A 23,890-nucleotide genomic window follows, 5' to 3' on the forward strand; every position below is an offset into this window, starting at 1 on the left:
CGGGGGCCATTGTTTGGCTTTTTATTGTCAAAAGGTCATTGCCACCTAGTGGAGAAAAACTAAACTGCAGTCTGTCGATACAATTCAGTCCCCATTTAACCGAGCACATCTGAGTCTGTGTTGACAATTGCAGCACTGGTTGAACTACATTCAAGTCCAGCTAATAACCTACAACCGGGCCACGGATAAGCATTCAATACAGGGAGTCCACACAAAGCACTATTCATAAGCAACCCATCAGCTGTGGCTGTCTGGATACATCCAATAAAAAGCCAGTGTGTGACCCTTCGGAAAGAATCCCTTCTAAAGGTTCCGACCGACACACACCACTATTGTGCTCTGAACATTTCCAGGAGTGTGATAGAGGAGATCTCTTCTCTTTAACAAGCAGAGGATGTCTTTCTACCAAACATCCACCCACACGTTTCAGCACCTCTAGTCCAGACAGACTGCCCAGACACAGACTTGTGTTGACATCATCCTTGGGACCTTGACAGACTAAGTTAGGAATAGCAGATGTAAGAAATGGAAGAAAGGAAAGAAGAATACAGTCATTGTATGCAAAAAAAGAAGAATATTTTTATTAAAAAGGAAATAAATACATTGTTCCGGATGGCAGTTTGAATCCGTTACAGGCATGGGTTATTGCACAGCTCTGGGGACAGCCAATCACTTTCCAGCATACATCATTTCAGAGTTAAAGTAACAGTCATGTTGGTAATGAAAAGATTCTTTCAACTTAGAGACACAGACACTCCTTGATGAAAGAAACCTCATACAGTTCATATCACCTGAAGGACAGGAGGCCGCTTCCAAGAGCGACCCATCACGCTTTGAAAACGACTTTGACAGCTCAGTGAAAACAAACCATATACAAATCTGGAGCAGCCCTTCTGCTTGGCCTTCCCCGTGGCTTACGGCCCACCATCAGCCACAATGATACGACCACAGAACCGAGGTGACGACACCCTTTCCCCCTGGTGTTTGAGAACGCCTACATATACCACACAGCCTCACCACTGAGAACACAGGCTGATATGAAACAACACAAAAACGTCACCAAAAAGTGACTATCAAGCTGTGCATGAACATGGTTGTCATTCTATTCTCAGTGTTGTGGAGAGATGATCCGGTTCTCTCATTGCGTCCTGTGTTTTCAGTGACTGCTTGTGCATGTTATAAGTCATGTCTTAACTCATGTCTGCAAAGCCAGTTTCCCTTAAATACAAAAATATTTGACCGTGATTAGTCCTGAAACTCCACCCACACATTTCCAACCCCATCACCATCCTGACATGCCAACGCAACAGCGGAGCTTATTTTCTAACTCTTCAAAATACAACAGCAACGGAAGCGTTGACAACCTCCCTAGGTGACACACCGGGGCTGTGTTCCAATCCTGTAGAAATGAGATGCCTTCCATGAGGTAAGCCCTGATCTAACAGGATCTCATAGGTGAAAGCATGCACTTCCCATTGCAGCTGTTACCAATTGAGCCATAGTCAGATCAGTGTAATCTCCAGGACGGAGGGTGTGCGAGGAATTTTGCACATGTCCCAAGCCTACACACTCAGCAAGGGTTTGTTTTGTGTTTTTATACTTCCATGTATGTTAGAATAGAGGCACTGTCTATTGCCTCTCTGCGCCTGTCGTCCAGTTGTAGCACGCCCACGGAGAAACAAAGAAAGGACACCAAGCAGTAATGTCTAAAAGCAGATCTGTGCAATTCATAGCATTAGAGAAATATATGCAAGGTCCACCTGCATTCATGTCCTCACATACACGTAGCCTATTCAGTCAATCATGGGTTCAGAACAACTCTAATCTCAGTTCTCTGGTCCTCTTGACATCCTAGTCTTCGTTCTTTTAGATAGTTAGACCTTCCTCTCTCACACACCCACATGCGTCTGCCATGATCCCCAACCAGTTTATTCCATGATCAATCCCTGGATTATCTGTAGTAAGGGGACCGTGGTAAAGCCCTTAGCTTAGTTTGCAGCCATTAGCAGGTGTTTGTATCACAGCAAATGAAACAACCATCTTTTACAACCCCAAATGACAAGGCAGAAATTGGACACGCATCTGTCTGGAGGAAACTCAAACTCAACAAAACTCAGGACATATTCAGGAAATCAGTTAATTTGAGGTTAGTTCCATTTCATTTTTCATTCCTATCATTCTACAAAACGATACATTTATAGTTGTCAGGTGACAAGTGTTGGCACTCTTTCTACCATGCCTCAGATACATCTATTTACCATGAAAAGAACCCAACGATCCCCATGCAAAACCATCCAGGCTTTGTGTTTCTCTTTCGTCAGCCATAAACAAATTCACATATTTTGCATATCTTGCCTGGGTGTTACCCAGCGGTTTGTCCTTCTGGACTAGAGTTGAAAGCTGACTTCAGAACAGCTCAAAGATCTTCTACACAATAAAAAATGCCCTAGTAACTTCTAATGGTCAGTCTAACTTAGCCACTATGTAGCAACGCAGCAGGCTAAAGACTAAGATGTTTGGCCACCTGTTGGAATCCTGTCGCGTTCACACAAAAAGAGATTTACAAAAATAATGATACATCTTCTCTATGCATTAGTAATCAGGGTATCCATGTAAACGTGTTAGTGCCTGCAGGTTCGCTGAGGTCCCACAATCTTCTCAAGGTCTCAGAGAAACAGGAAAAGTCAGAGTTCTGCTGGAGTCAAAGCTCTGGAGTGATAGCCCCCCCCCCCCCCCCCCGTCCAATGACTTTAATGTAAATAGTGTCCATCTGTTTCGATTGGACGCTTAAATTGCATAAACTACAAACTTGACGTAGAGGAAAGGGTTTTATCTGCTTTGGGTTACTACTCGGCTGTACATGAAGAACATGACATTGTTGGAGAATCCCAACAGTTGCGTCACATACTGAGGTGGACAGCAAGCCAAATGAATCCTTTCACCAGCTTCAGCACCACACAGATGTCCGTACAGGGTCCAAAACCCACGGTGAAACAGGTGACCTTTAGACTGAGGCCACTGTTTTACCTGGGGCCAGAGAGACCATCCAATTTAGCTGACATTGACCACAACCCAGCTGGGGGACAGAAGACATGGTGGAAAGATTTACTGCCGTCGAATCGTCGATAACGATAATCATGGTTATTTTTTTTTCCTTTTCTTTTTGTACACCGTGTTAAAATGGTGGAGTGCTAAAAAGAGAGGTATTGTCCTCACGGAATTAAAAAAACGTAGCTAAATAAAAACAAAATATTCGATATTCATTTGAAAGGGAAATATATTAACATTCAAATACGTAAATCATATTTTGACCCCTTTAGGAAATTGCATTGAGTTTTGCTTGGTAATGTTGAAATGGAAAGGTTGTTAAAGAGAGAGGCAGAGAGTTCTAGACAGGGACAGAGAGAGAAAAGGAAAGAAGAGAAAGAGAGATAGCAAGAGAGGGAGAGAAGTTACACTGGAAGTTGCAAGCTTGTGCATCGCACAAGCTCCGTTACGCAGAGTCTATGGGAGAGACAGAGATGGGAGTTTGGGTCTGGGCTGAGCTTCTCCCTCCCGCCTCTAGGAGGAGCCCCAGATCCCCAGGTTTGCAGCTGGGTCCCATGCTCCAGAGAGCTCGCTGTGGGACCGGTCTCACAGGCACAGGCTGGCCCTCCTTCACCTCCTCGGGGCCACCAAGTCACCCTCAGGGTGAACAGATGTGTACCCCCTCCTACCGAGATACAAGGTCCACGTGTGTTAGCGTAAGTGCAGGTCGAAGTAAAGTATAAAAAAGAGTGAGGGAGTTAGAGTCAGACGGCAGAAAGGTAGCGTTCTGACTGTGTGTGTGTGCGTGTGTGTGCGTTTCAGTAGGTGGTGTGTGTTTTTATTCTAGCTCGGGGCTGTCCTCCGCGGGCGGGGGCGGGTCCCTCTGCTTGTATATGAAGGTCAGCAGGAAGAGCGCCACGTCGTGCGAGGACCAATAGGCTGTGTGCGAAGTCACAGCTGACCAATAGCGGCTCTCCACCAGGCCCTCCCGAAGCTCAAAGTCGATGCGCCTGTCCAGCTCCACTGTGGGGGCGGAGACAAAACGAGACAAAGAAAAAAAAAAAACATCTAATTTGAGAAAGATTACCTTTGAAGTATTTATTTGTATTTTTAAATAACATGAGGATCCCCAGGGCCCGTGAGCAACCTGTGTATATAAATATAACTTTATGGTGATGAGAGCTGGACTTACGTGACGTGTCGGCGATCGTGGAGGTGGACTGGGACAGGGCGGAGAGCCCGTTTGCGGATTGGCTGTCCACAGTTCTCTTGGGCTCCTCCCCCTCGGAGGTGGAGCCTCCCTCCACTCCTCCGCACACTGAGGGCTGGCTGCTGGAGCGAGAGAAACGAGAGAACAGGATCTCTCCGATGCCCTTTCCTATACTGGCCGCGCCTGGAGACACAGGAGAGAGAGGAGGAGAGAGGGAGAGGAGGAGAGAGGGAGAGGAGGAGAGATAGAGAGGAGGATAGATAGAGAGGAGAGGAGGAGAGAGGGAGGAGAGGAGGAGAGAGGGAGAGGAGGAGAGAGGGAGAGGAGGAGAGAGGGAGAGGAGGAGAGATAGAGAGGAGGATAGATAGAGAGGAGAGGAGGAGAGAGGGAGGAGAGGAGGAGAGAGGGAGAGGAGGAGAGAGGGAGAGCGAAGGCAGTGATTAACAGACCTGTAGGTGTCCATAAATATTTACTTTACAGTAAACTTACTAGCGACTTACAGTAAATACAGGGGCATTCCCTTCAAGGCAAGTAGGGTGAAGTGCCTTTCCCAAGGACACAACGTCATTTGGCACGGCCGGGAATCGTACCGGCAACCTTCTGATTAATAGCCCGATTCCCTAACCGCTCAGCCATCTCACCCCCTTGACACCATAAACACACTACCACTGCATAAGCTCTTCCCACCACAAGATGGCAATATTGCCCGCATTAGTTTCTGCCGTCCAGAGCCGAGCAGAATAAGAATGAGGCAGGTGCAGAAGGTTCTAGAATTGTAGCTCAGGGTACAGCTGGGCTAATTATAGGCCGTGCAAACGTCACCAGACGCCTGCTGTGACATGCCTTGTTCACCTGCTGCGGCTGTGCTAGCTCACACTGCGCTGGCTAACGAGGGGACAGGGTCTCGACATGTCTGCGTCATGGGGGGGTGTATGGAGAGGTGGGGGGAGGAGGGGCATGGATTTCACCTGCTGGGGGAGCTAAGCTCAGAGGGAAATGAAATGTGCCCAGTTATGGGCTCCAGACCCCAGTCAGGATCAGAGTCAACACAATAAGCAAGCTTTTACTGGGGCTTTGTGTGTGCAATAACCTGATCTCCATCAGTTATTTTGATTGTCATCACTTGTTTTATTTCCTTAAATTTGAAATATGTTGTTCTTTTGGAAATGTAATTTGATGTTAAGATTTACAGTTATATATATTGTTGAGTTCAGAGAATGACCCGGAAGAGAAGGGCGAGTGAAGGACTTTGTTTGGTTGTCAAGGAGACAGAACCACGTTGTTGGAGGTTGGCTAGGTTGAGGGGCGGCTGCCTGGTGTTGGAGCATCGGTGACCTATTTTTTTCCGGTGGCATCTTTCGGTGGACGGGAGTTGGCGAGACCGGACTGTCGACGGCAACTGGAGCGGGTTTGTGTTGACATTTCTGTGAGACGTGGATTGACTGTACTTTGCACAGTAAACAATTCATCTTTTACGAGCTCCAACGTTAAGCGCGCCACCATAGCAAGCTTGCTAACAACCGAACTCTAACAAAATACTAAAGAAAAACCCTGGGGTGGTTTATTGTTTTTCATATTGTGGTTTTCTTTGTGATAACTGTATACCAAAATAATGTTGATCAATATATGGATGAACATAGATTCTGTGTCTGTCCTGATTTAATCCACGTTTATTTCATCACTAGTTTGAGCCATTTGTGTCACGTGTCATTTAGCAAAGATAATCACAGGTCACCCTAGACCGTTATTACATTTGAATGTACCCCACTATTGTAAGGAGCATAGTGCATATTACGAGCCTATAGTGGGAGGGTTACATGTGGAAGCCAAACACTCATTTATTTTGCAAAAGAAAAAAAGCTGGTAACTAGGTCGCCTGGCCTCCCACATGCTGCTGGGACCTTACCCATAATGCTGGCCTTACCCATGATGCTGGCCTTACCCATAATGCTGGCCTTACCCATGATGCTGGCCTTACCCATGATGCTGGCCTTACCCATGATGCTGGCCTTACCCATGATGCTGGCCTTACCCATGATGCTGGCCTTACCCATGATGCTGGCCTTACCCATGATGCTGGCCTTACCCATGATGCTGGCCTTACCCATGATGCTGGCCTTACCCATGATGCTGGCCTTACCCATGATGCTGGCCTTACCCATGATGCTGGCCTTACCCATGATGCTGGCCTTACCCATGATGCTGGCCTTACCCATGATGCTGGCCTTACCCATGATGCTGGCCTTACCCATGATGCTGGCCTTGCCCATGATGCTGGCCTTACCCATGATGCTGGCCTTACCCATGATGCTGGCCTTACCCATGATGCTGGCCTTGCCCATGATGCTGGCCTTACCCATGATGCTGGCCTTACCCATGATGCTGGGACCTTACCCATGATGCTGGCCTTACCCATGATGCTGGCCTTACCCATGATGCTGGCCTTACCCATGATGCTGGCCTTACCCATGATGCTGGCCTTACCCATGATGCTGGCCTTACCCATGATGCTGGCCTTACCCATGATGCTGGCCTTACCCATGATGCTGGCCTTGCCCATGATGCTGGCCTTACCCATGATGCTGGCCTTGCCCAGGTAGGTGATGGAGTCCCCGTAGTGCCTGCGGGGCAGGACGGGGGAGGTGCTGGGGCTGGGGATGCTCTCCGTGTCCGACGTGGGCTCCTTGGAGGGGTTGAGGAAGGTGGGGCGGATCTGGTCGTAGGGGGTGGGGCTGGTGGCGCTGCACCAGTGGATCTGGACCGGGGAGGTGTTGCTGTAATGCTTCAGGATCAGAGGCTCCAGTCGGTAGGCCTGCAGGGAGGAAAAAACACACACACACATGCATATTGAGGGTCATTTGTGTGTTTGTGCGTGTTAAGAGAGTCTGGCCTCATGATGTTTGTACAGTATGTGTGTGTGTGCGCTAGTTGAGGGTGCCCTACCACAGGGTCGGTGGGGTGGAACACATTGAAGAGCTTCTGGCAAATGGCGCGAGGCAGGATGTGGTCCTGGGATCCACTGGTCCCTGGACGGATCCCTCTAAGGGCCAGGAACACAGCCAGGGGGGAACCCATGCAGAAGAAGTTCTCCACCTGGGGAAGAGAAGGAGGGAGAGAGAGAGAGTTTGTGTCAATACCAGTGGTCTATCTTGTTCATCAGCAGCAACAAGCGATTCTCTCCACAGGGGTGGGTCTGTAATGTTCCGACCCCTCTTCAGCTCAGTACCCATGGGCAGAATCGTACCTTGAACCCGAGAGCTGGGGGGGCGGAGGGCTTGGAGGCCTCCAGGCCTTGGAGCTTGTCTTCTAGCTCTCGTAGCCTGGGAGGGGAGGGGAGAGGAGGCCGACAGACAAATGGACAAGATGACCAGACAGACAGACAAGACAGGTCACGTGTGACACATTAATAGCTATTAACGGGATGTCTCAATCTTTTCTTTTCACACCATCCACCCACCCACACACACCCACCCACCCACCCACCCACCCACACACACACACACACAAACAAAAGTTCTCTAAGCCCTAACCCGAACCATACACACACACACAGCCCTCTCTCTCCCTGTCCCACCTGTTCCTGGTGAGCCGGAGCTGCTCCAGCAGGTGTCTCTCCTCGTAGCTGATCCAGCGCAGGTCCAGCTCCTGCTCCAGGTCCTGGTGCTCCTGCAGACAGAAGCGCACAGGGTCCCAGCCCGTCATGATGTCAAAGGCAATCACGCAGCCCAGCGAGTGGGACACCATGGACACCTTGCCCCCATTCTTCTCAAACTCGGGGTTCCGCGAGCAGAACAGGGAGTAGAGGCGGTTCAGCTCCTGGGTCAGCCCCTTGGTGATCTGGGGGGGGGGGGGGGGGGGGTGGGGGGGACGACGACATTTAACTGTATGTTGGTTTTAAAGTTTTGGCGTTCCCGGCTAACTTGAAGTGCGTGCGTGTGTCACCTCGTCGCGGTACAGGGGGCTGGTGTAATACATGATGTCCATGGCACTGCTGTTCAGAAGGTCCCTCAGTCCTCTCACCTTGTCAGGGGTGATGGAGTCCACCGTGTCTGACAACACACCCACAACACAACAAGCTCAGTACAACGCGACCACAATTCTCTCTCTCACACGCTCTGTCTGTCTCTACCACACACGCTCTGTCTGTCTCTACCACACACACTCTGTCTGTCTCTACCACACACGCTCTGCCTCTACCACACACGCTCTGCCTGTCTCTACCACACACGCTCTGTCTGTCTCTACCACACACACTGTCTGTCTCTACCACACACACTCTGCCTCTACCACACACGCTCTGCCTGTCTCTACCACACACGCTCTGTCTGTCTCTACCACACACACTCTGTCTGTCTCTACCACACACGCTCTGCCTCTACCACACACGCTCTGCCTGTCTCTACCACACACGCTCTGTCTGTCTCTACCACACACACTGTCTGTCTCTACCACACACACTCTGCCTCTACCACACACGCTCTGCCTGTCTCTACCACACACGCTCTGCCTGTCTCTACCACCCACGCTCTGTCTGTCTCTACCACACACGCTCTGCCTGTCTCTACCACACACACACAAGCTCACCTCCGTCTAGAGCCAGTTTGGAGCGCCACTCAACGGGCAGAAACTCCACATGCTCCTCCGTGTTCTCGGAAAAGTGCTGTTCCTCCATCTTCCGCACGCCAGCCCTTAGCCTGGACACACACACACACTTTAGGTATACAGAACCACATTTCTCATTACAAATGCACAGCACATTTTCATGCCAGTACTTAAGTACACACAGTCAGAATGAATAGGTTAAACAGGCCTCGTATGGGTCAGCTAATCATCCTCTACTGCAACCAACATTGGTTGTGCTTCTGTGTGTGTCCCTGAGTGATTACATTAGAATGGAGATAGAGATGGAGGTAGGAGGAGGAATCAAATGAGGGAGGTGAAGAGGGAGATGGGGGAGGTTGTTTTAGAGGGGGTGGCTGTAACCTTTAGGCGAACTGGCCAGTGGCGGAGATGATAATGAGCCTTCACTCGTTTGCTGCGTAGCACTATAGCCTAGCCTAGCGTGGGCTAGGTGCACTTAGTTTCGGCCCATAGGAATGCCACACTAACGGGCTACATCGCAGCCTAGCGCTGGCTAAATCAACTTTGCTACTGCAGGTGAACTCGTTAACAGTGCCGCCTTTGTATCTTAACCTAAAGCCCTTCACTTCAAACATTTCAAGAGGATCATACTAGGAAGCGATCCGCTGGATCTGGTTAGACACATTTAGTTTCCTGTATTTCAAACATGGGTGTGGAGGAGGACTAGGGGAAAACAGGCGGCTACAGTGCATACATTTACAGTATGACGGACAGGCGAGTTGGCGCCCTTTTACACGAGACGCGACAAAAGAATGTGCACGGAGCACTCCCGATGTTTGAAGGGGGGTGTGCATCCACTTGAATTGTTTCTACCCCGCAGGCTCTTCGTTTTCGCTTATCTGGTCTGACTTGAGAATGCCTTCCCTATGCACGACTGGAATGACATACCAATTCTACACGTGAAAAACGCTCACGCGCGTACAGATATGCGTCATGAGCAATTCACTTCTGGCTGTACGAGCTCCAAAGTCCTGCACGGCCCCTCGTAGAAAACAAGGCTTTTGATGTGACGTGTCCTCCAAGTGGTTCGAAAGATGAAGCGAGAAAGAGGTCGAGAGCATAGGAAAAGACAGCTGGTTGGGTTAACCAGAGCTGTGATATTTCCTCTTTGACGGACTTGCTGTTCCTGGGCCCTGTAATCCAGCGGGCTGCAAGCGGGGCTTATAGGCCTGGCCGTCCTGGCCTGGTCTACTTTACCTGCTTAGCTGGCCTAAGCCCCTGGCAGAGAGGTCAAACTCTAACCCTCCCAGACACACACGGACACACACAGTAACACACTCACTCACGCTGGGTGGGCCAGGGCCAGATAGTACCGCTGTACTTGTACACCAGCCAGGACAAGCCTATATATAGGCCCGTAGCAGCAAGCAAACAGTCATTCATAAGCTGTTTAAAGGGGCAGACTAGCTATACACCGGTAAAAATAACAGTGTGTTTGAAACAAATGTAATTTACCATAATGCTTCCGCTGTCAAATGACGGAGTGAATATCTTAAGACTCCTACAACACGTACTGTCTTGTTTCCGGAGAGTGTTTGTGTGCGTGTCTGCACGCATCTTGCCCTGTTATTAAGTACGCCCTCGCTAGAACCCGGTGAAGTCCCCAGGCTAAACCAGTCAATTATCTACCACTGAAAGGGTCCGCTCCAAAAGGTCAACCTTTTGAGAAAACAGAGAAAGCGAGAGATGCAGCTGAGCAGAAAGAAGGCACGGATGGAAAGAGAGAGAGAGAGAGAGAGAGAGAGAGAGAGAGAGAGAAAGAGAGAGAGAGAGAAAGAGAGAGAGAGAGGAGGGTCAGAGGACAAAGAGCACCCTCACAGGTGGAGCGATGGGAGTCTAAAAACAGACTGCAGACGTCAGAGTGGCTAGCGTCCCGAAAAACACCCACGAGATGTGGCTGTTTGGGGGCGGAGACCAACAGTGGGGTCTGGTCCAACACCTCTTAATCGCTGACTCAGTCGCCATTAATGGGAACTCTCTATCTCTATCACAGATGCTTCTCGTGCTGTGACCAGTCCACTTCATTTAGCAAGGAGAGAGGAGGGCGGGGCGGAGGTTCTGTTACATAGTGTTGGATTCAGGAGGAAAGGTTTCAAATGAATGTTGCGATGGCCTGGTTATTTACAGCCGTGACTTTGCATTCCTGGAAAAGTTGAGTGTGCAGCCAACCAGGTCGTCATAAGCTGGGAGACAACAGGTGAGGCCGGCGTCTGGTAATAACACCTGACCGATACGGTCACATGGTCACTGGGAACATGACACACACGCACACACTCACTTCATTCCATGACTATTAATGTCTCCATGGCAGAGAACATCAGAGGGCAGTAGACTCTCAAGAGTGAGTGGATGTGTGCACTTGCTGTCAGCAGTAATACCATGTCACGACCATCACATGACCAGAGCTTAATTGGGAGTCATGTGTTCTTCACATGCCTATACAAAGTCAAAAAAACAAAGAGAGACTACACCCATACACATCCTCGAAACACATAACCAAAACTCCCATGAACCCCACACTTGCACACACACACTTACATGCCAGTGTTCTTGATGATGCGCCCCTGGTCCATCTTCTGTCCGATGCCGTGGACCACGAAGACGATGTGTGTGGTCTGGGGGGGCTTGTCCTCCAGGGAGGCCTCCTCCACGTAGCCGCGGTGGAGCCGGGTCCCACTGCTGGACGCTGGGGGGGAGACACACACACGTTCACCGTATGTTGGCCGTACAGTACAGGGGTGATTTGAACCTGCGAGCTCTCGATCTGCAGTCAGATGCTCTGACCCCTGAGCTATACCCCCTCCTCCCCCTTGAGGCTCCAGAGCACCATGACAAGAGCCAGAGCACGGCTGCGGTCTGGACAGGGATTTCCCAGCGTCAGGAGATCTGCTCTGGCTACAAGGGCTGTGTGTCGGAGGAGATTGAGATAACTCAGTCTGGATTCTCTTCCTAATTTCCACACACATGAAATAAAGTGGAGAGCTGGGAAGTTGTAGATCCAGTCAAACGTCAGAGAGACAGACTTCACAATAAATAAAAAAATGTTACAATTGACTATAACACGGCTCCCCAGCCATAGAGGAGTAAATCTATGATTATTACCATAGCATGGTTAGGGTTAGTGTTCAGGTTGCAAGGTGTCTGGTTGTGATCTGACTCCGAAACTGAGTGAGTGTGAGTGAATAACTGAATATGAGTATGAACGAGTGAGAGCGCGAGCAAACGAGAGACTGAGCGACAGCGAGAGAGCGGGCGACCCCTGACCTTTGGAGAAGCCCAGTTTCTGGGTGACGGTGCGTGCGATCTTGGAGGTGGTGGCGTCGCTGTAGAGGTAGACCTCGTCCACGCTGTGCCAGTCCACATGGGTCCTGCTCAGCTTCAGACTGTGGACGGCTGCAGGACGCAGGGAGGGAGAGAGGGATCAATGGAGGACAAAGAGGGTTGGGTGGAGAAATGAGAAACAAAAAGGCGGGTATAGAGGGATGGATGGAGTGAGGGATGAGCAGATCAAGGAGGAAGTGGAGACAGGGACAACACAGAACGCTGAACCGACACCACATTTCTCGCCTCTATCAGAACAACAAAGACAGCTAGCAATTGTTCTAATCTAGTGCTCGATCAAATGCAAGCAAGGGCATTGATCTCCACTGTCAACAGTGAACACACACACACGCACACGACACACACAAACCTGGAATACAAGACACACACACACAATCCAGCATATTTCCAGTCTTTCTCATCCATCTGCCTGCAGCCTGCGTGCTGGTGGTGACATGCGGCACAGCCGGTCCATGGAGGAGCAGTGTGTCCGTCTCTGACCGGGCACAGGCATCAGGAGGAGGAAGAGAGCAAACATGGCTGACAGAAAGAGAGGGAGCCAATCAGGACACTCGTCACTGAAAACATGAACGATAAATGAAACCGGTTGACTTGGGTGAGCGGCGAACTGGTCCTATGGATGTCTGGGGCGGGGGGGCTTGTCATCCCTTTGGAGTCTTTACGGTAAAAGGAACAGCAGGCTTCCTCAAGTGAAATACAGAGGCCCTGGCATTGGTCCAGTGCACTGTCAACCGTCCCCTGTGGTGTTGGGAGCCAATCAGGGTGGATTAGGAGGCCAAACGGCAAGAAAATAGCTTCAGAGGCCAGCAGGTTCCAGAACTTTCTGTGATTTTCTGGAACGGTAATGGTTGTTGACTGGGAAACGTATAAATAAGAAGTATGCGATGGGATACAACAAACGGGTTTCCCAAAAGCGGACGAGAGCAGACAGCAAAGTGACAGCTATGCTGCCGTGTGTTTTCTACGATCCTTTCCTGTTTGCGCTGAGCAAGCAGCCAGAGTGATTCAACACCCCTCTGTTCGCTTATCTGGTACATTCGTTTGTCCCTGAGGGCGAGTGACCCAGAGAGATAGAGAGAGAGAGAGAAAGTGCTTGAGAGGATGGAGATTTCTGAGAAAGATAGACGAGAGAGAACGTGGGGGAGGGAGAGAGAGAGAGGGGAGGGAGAGATAGAGAGAGAGGAGATAGAGAGGAGACGAGGGGCCACTTGACATGAGCAGCACGTCCGACCTCCCTCTCCGCGGTGCCACTCTCTCTGAGGGTGTCCTGGTGACTGCTGACACTGCAGCCTCAACCACACGGGAGCGGCTGCAGCTAGCCTGTTAGCCCAAGCCTCTATCCCACCCCATATCCTGCCCCATGTTCACGCTCTCATACCTGCCCTCTCCTTAGGGGTCGGCAGCAAGGGTGCGGGGGGTGAGTCTCAATGGGAGACACATGGTGGTTAGGGCAAAGGGCCTAACAGTCCCTGGCTTAATCTAATCAAGGAGAGGGTGACTGGCTGACTGATTGGCGTGGTGGGGGTAGGTAGTGAAGGCCAGTCATGGGAGCTCAGGTTCGTGAACCTCCGTTAATCTCCCCTCAGCAGCCTAACAAGGGGAAAGTGAATCAGGCCCAAAACATTGAGAAGGGGATGATGAGCAGGGGTGGGCCGGCTCACTGGAGAAATGAACCCTTGACGTAGGGTCAGTGTTGTAGCTGAAGTGTGAACAAGCGATCCTGGTAATAGGCTAGAATGTAGCTCCCAGTGAAGGAAAAGAGAAAAGAGGCAGTTGGAAGTACTGTCAGAAAAGATAGCTGTCAGCTCTGGACAAAATGACTGTCCATTGGAATCCTTTTACACAAACCTAAAGGGAAAAATCATTTGACCGTGCAGTGGGTCCTTCGCTCGATGGTCGAGGTTAGTTAGGCAGTCAGGAGTTCATTTATCATTGCAGTGCTTCAAAGGAACGCCACTCGGAGAGAAAAACATGCTTCACAACCACTAAAACACTACAGACGACGACAGGGCTTGTCCACAGCAAGGAGTCCATCTGGTCTACTCATTGGAGGGGAAGGGAGAAGAGCCCATTCAACTACTACACACACCTAGGGTGCATCTCAACGGTCTGAAGCAGCTCCCTCCTCTCTCCCTCCGCTCCTTCGTATTAGCGACAGGTCTGGCGGATTAAATCGTGGTGCATGCCGTCACTTGTGAATGTGTCGAAAGGAGAAGGAGGAGAACAAAAGGAGGAGCCATTTCAGACTCATTTCGATGCGCCAGAACGTTCAGTCCACTGTAAAACAGGATGTCCTGTAACGGCTAAACCGACGTGCCAAAACATTTGAACAAAGGACACCAGCTTGGCTGGCGTACCAGAGGGCATGTTGTCAATGAGGAAGTGACACAGGCGGCCGTGGTCAGACTCATCCTGGTTTACAGTGCAAGGCAGCGCTGATCTGCGCCTGGTGGCGAGCAGGGGGGAGGGGGGATAACAGGGATCAAAGCACGCACAGGATCTAGTCAGTCGCAAGAGGTTAAGAGGTTTTACTGGGGGAGATTTCCAACTCTGGCCAGAGAAAGGGGGCGGAGGGATGGAGGGCTAGCGTGTGAGCGAGGGAAAGAGAGGAGGGGGAGAGTGAGATACAGGGAAAGAGACACAGCGAAGGAGAGAAAAATGAACAGGAAGGGAAAAGGAAGTAGTAGATGAGGATATCTTGTGTAGTTTCCTGGAAGATGGAATGGTGCCTTTAAACCGGGGCAAAGCTCCTTTGCTCAAATTAATTACAGCAGTGTGTCAAAATGGCTCAGTGTTCGACACTCTTAGGTGACAACACGGCTGGCCTGACACACATTACAGCCTTATATCCTCACCAGTGTAGTACGGAGTCTACTAAAAGCTGCACTACTTAAGGAGGATCATAAGACCTCCAAGAATGGTCCCCCGGAAAAATCCGGAAGACCGCTCTGCTCGGTGTTACAGAGAGAAAGGGGTCTCATCCTCCACAGCCTGGTGGGTTTGGACCGTACAGAGAGCAGGGCAGGGGCAGGACAGAGAGCAGGGCAGGGGCAGGACAGAGAGCAGGGCAGGGGCAGGACAGAGAGCAGGGCAGGGGCAGGACAGAGAGCAGGGCAGGGGCAGGACAGAGAGCAGGGCAGGGGCAGGACAGAGAGCAGAGCAGGGCAAGGGAGGCCAGGCTGGGGCTGCTGCTCTCTGGCTCCTCAGTGGAGCCTCTGTTCTGCCTCTCAACGAGGGCCTTGTTGTTCTGGGGCCTCGAGGGGCAGCGTCAGCTGGGCTAGTAGTGGAGGTTCATTAAGATGTGATCCCACTGCCGGAGTGGGGAGAGAGGCGAGGAGGACGGGAGGAGAGAGGGAGAGGTGGGAGAGGGGAGGGAAGAGACGGAGATGAGGGAGGAGAGGGTCTCTGACCCTTTGAAATATCAGTAGAGGACAGAGGGCCTTGAAAGGGAAGGAGAAAGAGGAGGAGGGAGGAGAGAAAAAAGGAGGGAGAAAGGGAGAGCGAAGAAGAAGAGGAGGGAGAAGGTTTAGCCACAGGACTGATCCTCCTAACAGACCGACTGGAGGGAGTCCTCAAATAGAGCAGCAACGACAAACTGGGGCCCACAGAAGGGAGGTCTGAACCAGTAGGCCCAGTGTCTATAGGAAGTATAAGGGAAGTACTACAGCTCTCTGTTGTACTGGAACCAAGTCCAACTGAGTCTGGGTCTAGGGAACAGCTGGGCGAGCCAGAGAGAGAGAGAGAGTGAGAAAAAAAGAGGGAGAGAGGGATCCAGTTCAATTCAAAGCAAGGATCTATGCTGGGGGGGTTGGGGAAAGGCGGGGGGGGGGGGGGAGCTGCAGCATCTATGACAAAGGTAGAAAGGTGTAGAAAATTGCTGGCGTTTAGCTTTTCTTTTCTTTTTTTTTACAGTACCTTGGCAACGCTTGCGCTTGTGACATGTAGTTTTAGCACTCGTCTGATATCCGCTCCATTTGAACAGAAAGGGGAGGTAGAAAGGAGGCAGGTGGGAGAGAACTAACAACCAAGAGAAAGTGAGTCATGGTGAGCCTGCCACACACACACACACAATGATACCACCACCTCTTCACGTAGGGCATTCATCAACTAGTGTTGTGGTCTGGTCCACCGGTCTGTTACAGATCTGCTAGCCAATCGCAACACTAGTTGATAAATGCCCCCAAAGACAGCTAGAGTAACATCTTAATTATATTATTAAAGCCAATCTTTATTAGTTACTATACTTCAATAGGGTCTATACTTTTGGGAAAGAAAGTTACAATTTGTCGCTGTAATTAGTTTAATGTCTGTTTAACATAACAGAGACCAATTGTAACACAGTTAACATACTTGGCTTTTGACCAGCCCATCAAAGGAGAGACTGCTAATGATGAGACAGACACACATTTTGATCAGTTAAAGATATACCTCATGTCAAACACACAAAACTTACAGGAATCAAGACAAAATGGTCACAAAATGACATTATTAATGACATTCATGTATGCAATAGTTTGTAGTAACAGTACATAATAGTACCTCAGAACAAAATAGTATGACATAGGCCTAGCTTTTTCTCTCTGTCGGTTCAAAATGGTTTCTTCTCCATGCAGTATAATTCAGTCATTGTGGTTTGACCAAGTCATTTTAGAGGAAGCCAGCAGTAATAAATTCCTGTTCCAACCAGTCACAAAAGCCTCCTATTCTACTCTCAGTCTCTCCCTCAGCTTCCATTTTCAGATTTATAAATAGAAGTCATAAATAGCGCTGATTGCTAGTTATCGAGGGCTAATCCTTGGCTACGACTGATACGACCACTAATGTCGGGGCTAAAAAGTGCAGGCTAAACGGAAAAAGCGACAGGCTGTAAAAAAACAAAAACAAAAAACACCGAGCTAAGTAGGATACAGAGAGAGAGAGAGAGAGAGAGAGAGAGAGAGAGAGAGACCTCACTCAGCAGAGACCTGCTGACTCCACCAGGGTTGTCAGGTTGGAGGAAGGGGGTCAGTGTGACGCAGCAGGGCTCCAAGGTGGGGAGGAGGGCTACCTCTGCCCCTCTGGAAGGGCTGCAGGAGGCAGGATACCATGGATCATGAATGAAAGGAATCACCACTGTCTCTCCTCTGTGCCGTGATATTGCCATATAGCGCCATGCTAATGCAGATTGACAGCTGATAAACTCCCATCGGCTCTAATGATCTGTGGTTGAAGGCCTGATCATAGGGTTCAATACTGTACATGCTGTTGGCTTAGGACAGCGAGAGTCAATATGGATACATGAAAAGTGAAACTGTGCTCATAGACCTAGATAGCATGTAGTGTGTGTGTGTGTGTGTGTGCGTGAGTGGGGGGGGGGGGGGGGCATTAGTGTGGGCTCCCCTGCTGCAACAACAATGGTGTTCTGATTACACACCAGATAAGAGCTGGTCTGCTGGGAGCTCTGGCTTCATGTTGGAGCAGGGCTGGAACCCCCATCACATCCTCCAGGGAGAGGTCCGTGGTACTGCTGTGTACGCGTGTTGACTTATGATCGGACTGAAATGTCAACGCATGCCAAACCCTTGAACTGGGACATTCCCATGTCACGAGATGTCTACATGCAAATCTCTTTACAGTTATTTCACCTTTAAACACTTTGCTCACCTCCCGCATACATATACACACCTTCCACCCTCTCTATGACACCCACATTCTCACACAAATGCACATGCCCATCTTCTTTCATTGTTGCCCTATTCAGCGTGTAATCACAGTTCAAAGGGCATGGAGCCTCATGGAGCTGGTGTGTGTGCGTGTGTACTAGATCTTACCCTCCTGTGACAATGTTTGCCATCAAACAATGGCTGGGAACAGACATTAGCACATTCACCGAACACACAACAAACAGACGTTGCAGGGGGAGCCCAGCTTGTGAGACTGACTTCCTGTCTTAAGTGTCTCTCGTCACCACATCTACTGGCTCAGCAGGGAGAGTCCTCAGCGCTGCCATGCGCCGCATCATCGAACTGTCAACATGTCTCTGGCAAACCTGGCAACCGCCGCACTGCCAACAACGTGGCAAAGTCAGACTCGCGCACGCAGGCCTTGTGGTATGTCTACGTAATGCCAAATGTGTGTGTTCGAGTCAATAGTGGTCACTTGGGCCGTAGGAAAGAAGTGTGTGTGGCTGTGTGTGTGGGTGGAAGGGGAGGGAGAGGACATACTGCTGTAACAGCATACAGGTTGTCCTGCCTGCATTCTGATCTCATGCTTGGATAGCAGCCTGTATGGCTTCCCCTGGCATCAGCTTTCTGCCTCATTTGCTTCTCGGCAGGAGGAAGAGGGGGGAGGGAGAGAGGGAAGCAGAGAGGACAATGGTGGTGGAGGAGGTCTGAGGATGGTACTAGTGCCTGAAAAGGCCACACACACACATCCTTAAGAAATGCGGGATGATAAACATCTCACCAACGACAGGGAGAAAAACATTCTCAATTAAAAAGGTATCTAGGGTGTCTTGTCTCAGTGCGCTATTATTAATCTGACAGACTAGGACGGGATCATTCTGGAACACTGTGTTGTGTTGAGGTGTTAGGAACGCATACAGTTCCACGAAGGACAATGCAGTGAAGTGAAGGAGCGGAGAGGAACTCGGAGAGTGCAACCATGCATGCATTTTCCGAAGTCAACAGGACAAGGTCATGTGACGTGGCAGTTTATCTACACGTGAAATGTGTGTCTGGGGGTGTGTGTGTGTGTGTGAGAATGTCACAAAGCCCTTGTATCGTATTTCAAACACCAATGACTATTTGAATATGACTCATGTGCCCTTTGTGTGTGCGTGTGTGTGTGCAAATGTGTGTGTGTGTATGCATGTGTGTATTTAAGTGTGCGTAGTCGTGTGTGTGTGTGTGTGTGTGACTGTCTAGTTAGGGGAAGGAGTGACCTTCCTGAGTTTCTGATCATCATGTGATTCTCCGTGAGGGCCTGTGGCTGAGCCCAGGGCAGCTGAGAACACACGGGAGGTTTGGTGACAAGAGCAACCAGCCTGCCAAACCACCCAGGACGAACAGCCTGCACAGCCCTCCTCCACCCTGGGCCTTGCTAGCCTGTCTGGACGCTTGTAGCCCAGATGACAAACTGGAAAGCTGACAACAAGCCCTTCTAGGGACATGTGTTGGACCGTGGCTCCTCTGGATAGTATTTTGTGCCATGTGTCCAAGGGTGTTGGTTCTACCCTATCAAACACAGCCAGAGACACACGGATGAGAGTAGAGTAGCCTGTGGGGCTCATCTCCAGACTGTGCCACACAGAGATTCATCTGAATTCAAATATGAGCCAATCAATCCCTGTGCTCAAACATGAAGTTGCTTCTTATCACTCTGGTTTGCATGTATGGTATCTGAGCGAGGGTGAGTGTGGGTGAGTGTGTGTGTTCGGGTCAGAAGGGAACTGGCAAAGTCTCAGCCACAGACAGAAAGACTATCTTGAGGCTTGGATCGGAGCCAGATCATTGCAGACTGCAGAGTATTGCCACACACACTTCTATCTCACCAAAATGTACCCTCCAGGCATAGCACTGAGAAGTCTCTCCTTCTATCACTCTTTTCCCCCTCCTCCCCCCTCTCACACAGCAACAGCACCCTGTCTCTCTCCCTTTGTGACACCTTGTGATTGAACCCAGCTCATATCTTTGCTGAAAACATTTCCCAACGGAAGACATTTCTCACCGTCTGGAAATATCCTATCTGCCTTGAGACACCTTCCCTCGGCAACCCCTCCCATCTCCCCTTCCCTTCTGTAGAGCCACGAGCAGGCTATGACAGGGGCTGAATCACAACGCGTGTCAGTCACACAGCACAAACCGGACAGAAAAGGATCCTCACTGGACTGGCGCAAAACACAATCGACACAAGCATTACATCACCTGCGTTCACGCTGCCTGATCTGGAGGGAAATGTTCGCTAATCATTATGGGTGGATGACTCAGCGTATTTGTCACGGCACTGAAAAGGCCTAAAGACGGCCAAAGAGTCCCTAACCAAGCCGGACAGGAGCTGTCTTCAGAGAACGTACGTAGACTCACACCGAAGCTATTCCACTGCATTATAGATGTCTTCTAGGAGGAGAGTCTGGCTGGAATACTGATTAGGTTAACGGTTATAATAGCAGCTGGAGCTTTCTTATACAGACTGAGAGAGAGAGAAAGAGGTCCTCTATTCAACACTGGTTCTAGGGAACTACGGCAGGGTGCAGGTTTGGGTTCCAGTCCAGGACGAAAACAATTGAATCAAATCAATGGAGAGCTTAATGAGCTCAATGAGTCAGATGTGTAAATGCTGGGCTGGAATCCAAGTCTGCCAAACCACGCTGAGGGAGTGGAGCAGTGTCGAGGCCTAATGCAGCCGTTTAACTGCGTTAGCTCGCCAGGACCCAGGTGTTGAAGAGGGGTACCTTACAGTCTGGAGGTCCAGCTGTTCTGGTGAACGGGACTGGGATAGGCCACGCCTCCCCCGGTGTCTCACCGTCTTTGCTGTCCACGGTCTTGGCTACTACGTCCGACTCGAAGCTGTCCTGCATGTGTTGGCCGCGGAAAGAGGTCAGGTGCTCCAGCTCGATGAGGTCACTTTCGTCCTCCTCCAGGGGGAGCCAGGTGCCGTCGATGAACCACATGCCCCGCATGACGGGGATGCAGTCCTGCTCTGTGGAGGGAGAGACTAGTGAGAGGAGCATCTGGAACGGGAGGGAGGGGGACAAACGAGGAGGAGAAGAGAGAGGGGGGTAGATGCTACCAATCAGGGTGGGTGGGTTTCTTTTGCGAGAAGCTCCGGACCGTGGTCACCACGGTGAAGCGGGCCTTACGACGGCTCCTTTGTGGATCCGCCATGAAGGCTAATCCAACAGAGAGATCTCTCTGAGACTTGAGTGGAGAGAGGCCAAGTTTAATCACAGCATGGCGATAAAATGAAATCATTCTCCAGTGACGAGCACTGGGCATTCGCAACCCTGAATTCTAATTGGTGTCAAGAATGCTTTAAGACCGACTAACCCTTTACTTTCCCTCATGAAAAACGATAATACTGTCTTTCTTTTTTTTCAAGGTTATGCAAAAATCTAGGAGGTCAGAGAAAACAGCCAAAAGACATTGTTCGACAACAGACTGACAGACCGCTAGCAGCGTTGTCACTGACAGTCTAAAACGGATGGGTGCAGTGAAAGACGGACTCTTGTCACTTGCAGCCTCAGATGAAGTCTGCCTGTGTGGCTGACTGTGGTGTGTCCACACAAAAGGGGAAATACTCGGCTTTGGTAATCAGGGGCTCTCTAGAAACTGGCGAGCTCCTTCACCTTTGTTTCAATCTATCTCGGGCGGATTTCTTGGAAACCTCCATGAAATAGGCCTACTTAGCACGCTCCAGCAGAGCTTAAGAGAGGCACCACCAGGCTGGAAGGACTAGCTGGGGCTGGCTGTTGTAAATGGGTCTATTTGAGAGGTGGAAGACCAGGGACAGAGAGATACTCACTAGCTTGTTTAACAGCCTAGCAACCAGGGTCGCTATTAGCTACAGTACAGCATTGGTGGAAGCATCTGTAATGACCCATTTGAAGGCCTACTTAGTATTTTCCCTGACAGTGCCTCCTAACCCTATAGGCCTAGGTTGTTAGCCTAAGTGAAAGGGTTTGTAATCTGTGTAGTAACTAGTCCATGTTGGGTGGTCATCCCGGCTGGGCTGCAGGAATTAGGACTGGATTATGCAAAACACAACATCTGGCATTGCCTGGCTGCCTGGTGGTTTGGCAGGAAAATATGAATTCCTATTTTGACTTGACAGCACTGAGTTACGCACTAAAAAACCCTAAACTTATCATGATATAGTTGTGACTACTGAAGTGGAGAGGGTGTGTTTTTATACTTACGATTCCAGTAAACAGGAAAACATTCTCTCTCTTTGACATCCACCTCATACAGGCCCCCCCTGACACAGACAGCCTCTACGTTGATGATGATGTTGTCAAGGTCTCTTTCGTCCGTAGAGGTGGATCTTTCCACAGACCCAGTGTCTCCATGCACACTGCTAGTTCTTGTCTCCACAGGAACCGGTCCACCTCTCTCAACTCCGTTGAAACCCCCGTTTGTCACCTCTACACCACTGGTAGGCGCTTCCTCACCCTTCACCTCCGTGCCTGCAGTGCCCTGGCGTTTTATTCCAGGGTTCAGTTCGCAGAATTTACGGTATGCAACCTCGATTTTCAACGAGTCGTGTCCAACGAACGACTTCCAAGTCTTTTTGTCCTCTTTGTAAAACCACCGCACTTCTTCTGGACCGAGTTCTGTGACAACCTCATACCGGTGTCTGGAACTGTTGGAGCGAGTCCGCTTTCTACTCTCAAACAGAGGGACGCCAATATCCCTGTCATTTACGGTGTAGTCCAGACCAGTGTCGAGGTAGGCTGCGGAGGAATTCTGGTTGTGACAACTGGGGAAGGCATTCTCCAAGCCCAGCATCATACCGTCCTGAGAGCTGCGGAGTAGCGGCAGGTGTCTGTCCAGGCCCGCCTGAACAGAGTGCATCCCGGGCTGCATCGTTTCGCCCATGGGTTGCTCGTAACAGCACACAAACACATCATTTCCCAAGTCCCACTCCTGATTGTTATTGCTGACAGCTGAGCCTTTGTTATTACTATTAGGGCTCTCAGTAGAGCTCAGAAAAGATGCCTTGTTTCTATAACTGTTCATAACTATTAAGCAACCAACTAGCTAGCAATCCACCAGTCGGTGTTTCAAACCAATACAACGTCACGCAGTACGCAGCATAACAAGTTGTCATAGGTTTTATGAATAGTGGCTAATAGTTTAGCAAGCTAGCTAGCTAGCTACATTGACACGATAAGCTGCAAAACACAGTTGACTAGCAAGCTAGTTAGCGCTAGCTTAAAGCTGGCTAAGTAGTAGAATCGAAGCAGCAAGGACACAAGCTCGTACAGTCCCTTCCCTCTACTGTCCACTTGCTAAAACTGTAGTACTAAGACACATTCTTGCTGAGACCGATCATAGACCCTCTTCAATGGTGGTGTTAATTTCACCATTAACAGTATTCTCTCCTTACTGTCACATTGGATTGAATTTCAAAATGTTTCGTCTCCCTCTGACCCACCGGCTTGCATGATGAATCAAGTGCGTGGCTGGCAAACTACCCTACCTCTTTCCGTGACAGCTGAAGGGTTGCCTGGTTGGAAAGTATTCCTCTACCGAAGTGTCACATCGTTGTTTTTATATAATTCTTCTCGTGCCAAACCCATATTTCTACCTGCAGACCATTGATCTTCCCTGTCCTTGAATATATAACGCAAAGACGTAGTTGTTATTGGTGGGCATCGAGTGACTGAATCTCCCGTTTTGTGTACCATTAACCTTCTGCCTGGCAACTCTAGACTGCTAAAGGAGAGATCGCAAGATTTGTAATGTGAACGCGCACGTAGAAGTTACGCGAATATTAAAGCGATGCAGTGATGTCACTAGTGATGAAGTACAAAACGTAACTTTGTCAAAAAAAGTATATTACTTTTTCAAGCTACAACGGCGTATGTCCAAATTCCGTCCCAACGACTCATGTGAGTTGGGGATTTTTAGCTAATAGCGTTTGCATTGTAGTGTCAAACAATGTCCACTAGATAGAGGCAAATTCTTACTT

General features: G+C 49.8%; 1 protein-coding gene across 2 annotated transcripts; it reads right to left on the reverse strand.

Moving 5' to 3' along the window:
- Nucleotides 1–554: 554 nt before the first annotated feature.
- On the reverse strand, nucleotides 555–23,776 carry ddhd1a (DDHD domain containing 1a). Of its 2 annotated transcripts, XM_047045970.1 has the most exons (13): nucleotides 22,116–23,776; nucleotides 20,723–20,899; nucleotides 16,136–16,237; nucleotides 12,143–12,271; nucleotides 11,417–11,564; nucleotides 8,822–8,931; nucleotides 8,180–8,286; nucleotides 7,812–8,074; nucleotides 7,482–7,557; nucleotides 7,181–7,330; nucleotides 6,812–7,049; nucleotides 4,220–4,420; nucleotides 555–4,050 (listed from the first exon to the last, which is right to left on the reverse strand). In XM_047045970.1, the coding sequence occupies exons 1-13, from the start codon at nucleotides 22,933–22,935 to the stop codon at nucleotides 3,866–3,868; spliced, it is 2,706 nt and encodes a 901-aa protein (XP_046901926.1). In that variant the 5' UTR covers nucleotides 22,936–23,776; the 3' UTR covers nucleotides 555–3,865. The 2 variants fall into 2 exon arrangements, with proteins under 2 accessions (XP_046901926.1, XP_046901936.1); XM_047045980.1 differs by lacking the exon at nucleotides 16,136–16,237 and having other exon boundaries at nucleotides 22,116–23,774.
- Nucleotides 23,777–23,890: the final 114 nt, after the last annotated feature.

This window comes from Hypomesus transpacificus, chromosome 3 (assembly GCF_021917145.1).
Source record: "Hypomesus transpacificus isolate Combined female chromosome 3, fHypTra1, whole genome shotgun sequence".
Classification (NCBI taxonomy): domain Eukaryota; kingdom Metazoa; phylum Chordata; class Actinopteri; order Osmeriformes; family Osmeridae; genus Hypomesus; species Hypomesus transpacificus.